Genomic DNA, 8,869 nt, shown 5'->3' with positions numbered 1-8,869 from the left:
TTTTTCACTTCATGCAAAAGCTTGTATACTACTTCCAAAAAAATAGATAAATAAAGCCTTTCAAAAAATAAATAAATAAAAAGAAGAAGCTTGGAACTATCGTCTACAATCTTTATGTACGACTAAAATTAAGAAACGACAATGGTCTCAACAAACGACAAGCATCTATACATAACTTTGCAGTTTGTACCGCTTGAAAAGAATTGGAAGCACGGAACATATAAAAGCTGAAAGGAACAATTCATTTCTTTCCCTCACGTACATTCCACAATAATTTAAAAGCTACTTATCATACTTTATAAATAAATAAAAATTTTAAAAAAAAAAAAAAGAAAAAAAAAAAAAAAAAAAAAAAAAAAAAAAAAAGGCCCTAGGAATCCTACAGTGGTACTGTTTTGAGTGTAAAAATCGTATTTACAAGGGACATCAGTGAACTTGCACTTGGCCTCGTCATGCTGCTGCCAAACAATTTGTGTGGAATTTACATGGCAGGTTACCTTCAAGGCATTGACAATGGGGTTAGGCCGATTGGAGTGAAGAAGTTTCGGGTCTAGCAATTCGCTGTTCTGGTGTACATTGGAGGCAAGGATGGACATCTTTCATTCATATGGGGGTATGGTTCCATTGTGTTAAATCCGGGGAGTTCCATTCGATACTTGCCTAGAATCTGACAATATGGAAGCTTCACGTCATCCGCATCATTGCACCACTTTGGCTGGCGGCTCAGATCATCATCGAAGAACTTGAGTGTGTAGGCGTCTTTTATCTGCATTGTTAGCAATGTCATTAGTGAAAAACAAATCCACATCCTGGAAATGCTGGAAAGAAACTGTTTCTAAGACAACTCAAAGTCTCAAAACTTCGCATCTCTGATGGACATCTCAAAAACTTTTAGGAGCCTTTCTAAGGTAGGGCAATACCCAAAGGTGCATGTTTACGAAAATTAAATTTGGTCAAAATTGAATTAATGAAAAAATATACAAAACTAACAAATCATGATACAAATTTGACGGTTCAAAATAGGCAAATATCAACAGGGTATTTTTCTTTTCCACACCCTTCTATAAAAATCTCAAAATTTTTAAGAGCTTTTTCTGTTTTTATTTGTGTTCCCCCACATTCTCATAAAAGTCTTTTACATGCTGAAAATCTAAAATCATGGTGATGTTATTGATCTGTTCAAGTAATATAGACACTGCATCATCCTGGAAAAGCTCACCGTGAACTCTGTGACTTGGATAGAGCTAGCAATTGGATCAAAGAGTCCAGCCGCCTTGTACATTTCTAGAACGAAAGCAATACAAGATGTTGACTTCCCATCAGCGTACAACCAATCATCCTGCTCGGGAATTGTCAACAGCTTATCAAAAGATAACCCTTGCTTTTCAGTTTCTACTAGAATGCTAGGAAGATCAAGGCCCTGCATGGAACACGTTAGACATTGAATCATTTCTTGAGAAAGTAATAAAATTTTCGAATGATCTAGGGGAAAAAAACAGAGTGGTTAATCATCTCTATGTAAAAGAGTGAAGGGGTTTGACTACAATATTAATTTAATTACTCTGGACCAAGAAAAATGAACTTGTTACAACACCTCAGTTCCAAGTCGTTTGTTCAAGGCTTCATTCCACAAGTTAGCAGCATAAGAGGGCTGTATTTGGTTCCAAACTGTCATAACAGATGCAACCTACAGTACAAGAGAATTAACAATTAAGAGCAGTTGATCAATAGAAGACCTTCTAAAATACTTAATTGCAGTCCTTGAGCAGGCAAAGAAGAGGGAGAAAGAGGGACCAAAAGAAATAGCCAATTCTACACTCTTGGGGTCATACATCATTTGGAGGGACAAATAGTGACCCAAAATACAGTCGATATTTTTCCCCACTTGGACGGCGATACTTTGAATGTTTAAGTAAGTACCAATGACATAAACATCACTACAAATCAAATGATAGAGGAACCAAAATTTAGAGAAACAAGACCAAAACACTGGCTCAAAACAATTACAAAACATCAAGGACTTAGACTGGTGATGGTTAAAACACTAGAAACTGAGATTAGCACTTGTACATAAAAGGAAAATCCCGGTAGTAAATCTTAAAAATAGAAGATATATCATACAGCATGAGCATCCAAGGGAGGTGGATAGTTGCCATTCACTGTGTCTATCCAGGCAAATAACATGTTGTGGTACCCATATGGTTTTCCTTCCATGCTCCTTGCATACTCCCAAGCAGCAGTCTCGTTAAATTTTGCTCGTGTATCAGGATTCAATGAAAGCAATGCAATATGAGGATTGGCATCATCTTTAGTCTGCTCAAACTCCCACCACTCATCCCACGGTACCACAGCAATAATGTCTTCTCCCTACAAAAGGAAAGGCAAAAGTGTCAACGTTGCATAAAAGCCAAGCAAATGATACATTAACATACACATGAACTTTCCACTCATACAAATTTCATACGTCATTTTTATTAATGTCTATTTAAATCTCTTCTTCACCAGCCGACCACTTGCTCAAACCAAAGCCCCAGGGTCCAAATAATTGTTAATAGAAGTCATTGAATTGAATAAGAAACACCAATACAGCAACTTATTCAACCTATATTACTAACTCTGTTGTTAAGCATCCATAGATACATAAAAAATAAATAAAAAAAATACAATGATAATAGTGAAGTGAGATGGTATAAGGAAGCTACTGTTTTTGTATATACTCTTTTAGCAAATAAGATATGTTTACCTCCTCATTGGCATATCCTGATTCACCTACCCACAGGTTCCCCTCAGAATCTCTCAAGCAAACAGCACTGTGGCCAGCATAAGATCCACTAACCCACTTCTCTAGAGTCTCAAAACCACCCCACCGACCACGGATCTTTGATATTGCGAGGAAATCTCCAGAGTGGATGTCATCAGCACTAATGTTTGTTACCCATGGCTTAGGGCGTTCATTAAAGGTAGCCCCCATATGCTTCTTGAGGAATGCAAGGTTGGACTGCTCACCCCATTGAGTATTCGTGAATAAAGGGAAGACATCCCACAACGCTTGTAGAGTTCCCAGTGTTCCTGCTTGCATGAGGAAAATCGAAACTCCATTGTGTTTAACCTGATATACCAAAAGTACAAATCGGGTTACAACAAAAATGAACTCTTTAAAGAAACTTGAATATTTTAATAAGTCCCAAGTTAGAGAAACCAGTAACATACATATTCATATTCCGTTTTCCCTTCCCATTCTTTAAAATCCAGCGTATGTTCTCGAGATAGAAAGTAGTAGTCCCATGTTACACGGTATGGAGTTGCAAAGACATAGAGATCCATGCATGTCCAACTATGAGCTTTTCCAACCTGCATTAGAAGTTGGAGCACAGCATTTTATTTTTTCATATACGACAACAATATTAATTTGAAGTCATGTCAGCTAACTCAAAATCTTAACTAAGTTAGAAACTACGGCAGTGCAGTAACTAATCCATGTAGCAATATCGCAGTAATTAATCTCTGAAGGAATATCGCGTGATTTTGCTAGTGAGGAGTACGGAGTGAAGTTTGATTTTGATTCATGATAATAATGTTCCTAAACCGTCTTCACAGTATAGAACTAAAGTTCCTTAAAACTTTCAGACCTTTAAATCATATAAGTAGGAAACCACTAGCATAAAACTTTTATGGCCACATATCAATATCTTACAAAATTGGTCCGAAATTCAACAGCAGATGCAACTACTTTCACAAAGTTAAACCCCATCTTTCAACAGAAAAGAAAACTAAACGAAAATGAGGTATCTCTCAACCCACAAACATATAAATCATCTCATCAGAAAACTTGCAAAAACTAAATTTGTGAGATATAGATTTCACGACAATGCAAAACATCTGGCAAATACTCCAATCTTTAGCCAAAAAAAAAAAAAAAAAAAGGACTAAAAATTAAACTAAAAAAGGTAAAACAAACAAAAAAAAAACTTGCAAAAACTAAATTTGTGAGATATAGATTTCACGACAATGCAAAACATCTGGCAAATACTCCAATCTTTAGCCAAAAAAAAAAAAAAAAAAAAGGACTAGAAATTAAACTAAAAGAGGTAGATCAAACAAACAATTTCTAACGCCTGCCAATCTAACCAAGCAAACTGAACTCGCCAAACTTAGATGAAGCAATACAGTTAATTTTTATTCAAACATCAGGGAATAGATGCCGAAAATCACACCAACTATTTATCAGATGATGAACTCCAGTAATTTAAATTTGACTCAAGAAAATTCAAACAATTATAAGCAAGGACTCCAAATTTCTTATGCGCCTACTGAACTTCAATAAAGAGGTAAAACAAAGGAGAAGATCAAACTAACTATTTCGCCCACTATCAATTCCACCAATCAAAATTAAACTCATCAGACTTAGATCAGGCAATAAAGTTTAACCTTTATTCAAATATCACATAGTAACGTGCCCAAGACTCCAAACTTGTAAAAAGCTACTGAACTCCAACAAAAGACACAGAATTTCATAAAACAGAACAAAAATGGAAGAGAGAGAGTCAAACTAAAAGAAGTAGAACAAACTAAGATTAAGCAGTAAGTTTAATCTCTGATCAAAAGATCAAAAAACGACACACCCAATGCTCCAAATTGCTACAGCTCCTACTAAACGTCAATTACGGAGAACAAACCAAATCGAATTTCACTACAATCCAACCAAAAGAAGTGTACCGAACTAAGTATTTCTTATTCCATTAACTCCACCAAATTCAGATTAATCAACAAAGTTTTGTTTCTTTTCACAACCATAAATTTAATCCAGTGTTAGAGACAGTATAATCAAACACAAAGAACTATATTGAACAAAGTATTTCTTGTTCAATCAACTCCATTTAAACTCGGATTAAGCAACAAAACTTGTTAGTTTTCTTCCACAACCATAAACCTAATCGAGTTTTAGAGAGAGAGAGAGAGGGAGGCATAATCAAACCAAATAAAGCATACCGAACACCGAACTCAGATTGAGCAACAATTCACAACCATAAACCGAATCGAGTTTTTGAATTGAGACCTTGATATGAAGAGTTCCGCCGCCGAATTCGGAGCCGGAGTTGTTGTGGAACTCGAGCCAGGCAGTGTTTTCGTAGAAGCAGGCTCCTTTCCAACGGAGAGTGTGGTTCGGCGAGGAGGAGGCGGCGCCGACGAAGCTTGGGAGAATATCGACCGCGCTGTGGAGGTAGTTGAGGATCGGCCACGCCACCTGTCGAGGCAGCAGCGGAAGCGCGTCGCGAGGATCGAACGGAAGCTTCGCAGAATCGACGACAACCGAAGAAGTGAAAGAGGATGGCGACGATGATAAGAAAGTGAGAGCGACAATAATGGCGGCTGCGAAGGAGAGGAGAGAAGCCATGGCTAGAGCGACAATAATGGTTTCTCTCTCTAAAGTATTGCAAAAGTATCAACCAATAAGGAACTCGTTTCTTGCGAACTTCAAAAGGATTGGTCTTTTTTTTTATTTTGGTTTTTTTTTTATTTTTATTTTTTGTTTCCTGTGCTGAATCCATAAAAGAGATATGAAGAAATTGTTTTACGTTTGAATTCCGTATCGTGTTTGTCATTGTTTGGAGTGATGGATTTGGTGTTGACTCTTTTGGTACATAATAACAAAAACCAAAGGGGTTATTAGCAATTGCATAATTAATTACTGAATTATTAATGTTCCTTTCAATTTTTAGTTTTTTACCCGCAAATTATTATTGACCGTGAAGAGAATATTCCGTACTTAATATAATTAATTCGCAAAAAAATTTTATTATCACGCGATATATATATATGATTATTTTGACTAAATTTTAAAAACTCGCCATCAAATAATAACGCAATTCATATAACTCAGGGGCTAAAAGTATTAAAAGATAAATTACACATTTCCAACGTGAACTATAAGTTTTGCCACAAAAATACCTACTAAATTTTAATTTTAGTTTTTTTTCTTTCAAATTTCAACAACTCTTGTAAAATTTTCTCTTTGTTAAATTCTTACTCATGTTATTGCTATTGACCGCCATTGATAAACCTTCAAAATTTCTTAGGTCAAGTAAATTAAAAGAAAGTTAGTGTAGTAAAAAAATGATAACTCCTATTTTTATAATTGCTCTTCTGTGAGACTAATTGAGGAAGAGCTAACAGAATAATTGTGTACTAAAAACTGTTCAATAACGCTTATATTTATGTGATACGTGTTAATTCTGTTAAAAAATCTTAACATAATGAGTTTTTTTAATAAAACTTTTATTTCACGTGACATTTTTTGCCAAAAATTTAGCTAACGGAGAAATTTTATAAAAGTTGTTGAAAGTGGAAGTTAAAATTAAAGTTTGAGAGAAGATGGCATTTTGTGACAAAGCGTATAGTTCGAAGAGAAAACATGTGATTTGTCTAAGTATTAATAACCAAAAGAAAACGAAATAATTACAGAAGTTCTTTATTTTAAGATATAATTTGTAATTTTGTTTGTTTGTTTCAAAATCAATTGTTTGTGGTACTCTCCAATCCCGCTTGTATGTTTCAATATTAATTCTTATTTGTCTTGTATATTTCAATATTAATTATCATTGTAAAATCATTATCGTTATGATGTTAATTTATGGACATTATATACAAACTTTTCACCTGATTATAGAGTAAATTGTATTGTTGCATTTCATTTTTTTTTTTTTTTTACATAACTGATCTCGAAATTTCAAATTTGACAAATTGCAACTTAAACTTGAAAACAATAGAACTACGGTTAAATATCTCAAGAACATTCAATAATTGACGGTTTAAAATATGAGACTTGCACATTAAAGAGAAAAATAACCATTTTTCTAACTATTTCACATGTAAATCCCGTGTCTTAAACCGTCAATTTAATAACGCCATTAGCTATTAGACTTCAATTGTTATTGAATTAAAAATTTAAGGTGAATTTTACTAAAAATGAAAGTTGAGGCCTATTATGTCATATACTAATAGTTTGAGGTGCAACAATGCAATTTATTCATGATTATATTTTAATAGTTTAATATTCTTTCAATATCATCATAACATTGCAATCTTTTTGTTCATATTTGTTGATTATCATAAAGTTTTTGTTGTTCAGTTCCATTGACTGTAATGGTAAGCATTCCCATGGAAGTTGCAATTTTGATGACAATAGCACATTTGCACATTGTACATAGCCATGTCAGTCTTTTTAAATTTCTAATTTATTTAATAATCATAAAATTGTAAACCTCATCATATGAAAATTAGACGTAATGGTATCATTATATATGATTTTATATAGTGTTGTTTTTAAAATTAATATTCGTATTTTTAGGCATTTCATCATTAACCTAAACTAAAATGGCATACAAAGTTGTTAACATTTTAAAACGACATGTTGTTTTAACGTAGAAATAACAAGGGAAAAAAATGTTTACATAGTAAGTGTCATTTTCGTAAACTTTCCTTTAATTTGGCTTCCAATCCGACGATCAACACTTTTATCATGACTCAAACTTGATTTTATATGAATTTTTATAAAGTAGTTTTTCAGTCTCATAATTTTTTTTTTTTTTTCATTGATCACTCCATTAAAACATCAATTTCTTGTCAAAATATCAGTTCAATGGTGTTGGATTTTGTAGTAGGTGAAATTCTACAATTAAATTTAGACGAGGTCAATGACTGAATTCGGATGGTTATTTTAATGTCACGGTTGCAATAAATAAATAAATAGAAAAATAAAAGAGAAAATGATACATTGATTTTGTAGATGTACACTCAATGAAAAGAACTACGTCCTCTGTTAAGTCTTCAAATGTTCCACTCTAATCGTAGAAGAAAATTACGATAATGTTCTCTATAATTATCAGGAGAAATAAGATGAGAAAAATACTGAGAAGTATGAAAAAAAATTATGTAATTCTATCTAGAAATACGTGCAAGGGTGTAAGCATGCGTTGGAATTCGTGAATTTCTGTCTTAGACGCCAATGATATGCATTTATAGGCTCTTGGTGGCTGAAAGAATGCCTTTGGGTAGTTTTCGGTTTGACTTTTGATTGAAGATCCTATGAGAGATCTTAGAGAACGATTAGGGAGCGAGCGAATATTGTTGAGAATGGTGTCTTAAAAATATAAGATGTAATATGATATTTATTATTTATTTAATAAAATAGTTTATTTATTATTTTATGTGCATATATTTATGAATATTTTATGAATATCAATAAAAATTCCGTGATTATTTATGTAACCTTAAACATTGTATATAAGTGTTATATACGAGAGGATAATGTTTAAGGATAATAATCAAAAAACAATGTTCATAGTGAATTTAATTAAAATTTGGAATTTTTGATTAAAACATTATTAATACATGTCATTCCCATTTAGAATGGAACAGTGTTATCCGCACTGTTAATATGGTGAGATATTGAATGAGTGTATTCCACATAATGAAATTATGTGGAACAAGGACACAGACACAATATGAATTTTTAATAATTTCCGTTAAGTATAGAAATTCTAATTGAGTCTACCGATGGTCATATATAGAATGATCTTAATCCTGAGTTCTTAACAAACTCCTATTTATGGATTTGTGTCTTTTGATTTACTCGGTACGGATTCTGAGATCCTGAATCCTATTCCTTGTATTTTGGAGACATGATGAAGTAGGTAGCCGAGAATGTTATTATACGAGATGGAATCCAATCCTTCTTAAGAAAGAAGTAGATAAATAATTCTCTTGAGGGTTGATTCGGTACTTGGACCAGTAGGAGCTCCGATTCATGAATGTGTTTTATGAATCACTGTCCATTAGAGAATCAATGGTTCTCAAGGATAAAGAAGTA

At 33.3% G+C, this 8,869-nt stretch overlaps 1 protein-coding gene across 1 annotated transcript; it reads right to left on the bottom strand.

Annotated features, from left to right (window-relative positions):
- Positions 1–341: 341 nt before the first annotated feature.
- LOC21400803 lies at positions 342–5,586 on the bottom strand. The gene is made up of 7 exons (XM_024162829.1): positions 5,057–5,586; positions 3,211–3,351; positions 2,744–3,109; positions 2,122–2,367; positions 1,595–1,687; positions 1,220–1,420; positions 342–766 (listed from the first exon to the last, which is right to left on the bottom strand). Exons 1-7 carry the CDS (start codon positions 5,393–5,395, stop codon positions 551–553), a joined length of 1,602 nt encoding a protein of 533 aa, XP_024018597.1. The 5' UTR covers positions 5,396–5,586; the 3' UTR covers positions 342–550.
- Between the last annotated feature and the right edge of the window lie 3,283 nt (positions 5,587–8,869).

The sequence above is a fragment of the Morus notabilis genome, unplaced genomic scaffold, assembly GCF_000414095.1.
Source record: "Morus notabilis unplaced genomic scaffold, ASM41409v2 Scaffold946, whole genome shotgun sequence".
Classification (NCBI taxonomy): Eukaryota; Viridiplantae; Streptophyta; class Magnoliopsida; order Rosales; family Moraceae; genus Morus; species Morus notabilis.
The sequence above is the reverse complement of the archived record's forward strand: the minus strand, read 5'-3'. Positions and strand labels throughout refer to the sequence as shown.

Excerpts from the sequence above, each read along its gene's own strand:
- LOC21400803 (XM_024162829.1), bottom strand. The coding sequence starts at position 5,395 with ATGGCTTCTCTCCTCTCCTTCGCAGCCGCCATTATTGTCGCTCTCACT. Across the intron at positions 3,110-3,210 it reads GGAAAACGGAATATGAATAT|GTTAAACACAATGGAGTTTC; the intron begins GTATGTTACTGG and ends TTGGTATATCAG. Across the intron at positions 2,368-2,743 it reads CAGGATATGCCAATGAGGAG|GGAGAAGACATTATTGCTGT; the intron begins GTAAACATATCT and ends TTCCTTTTGTAG.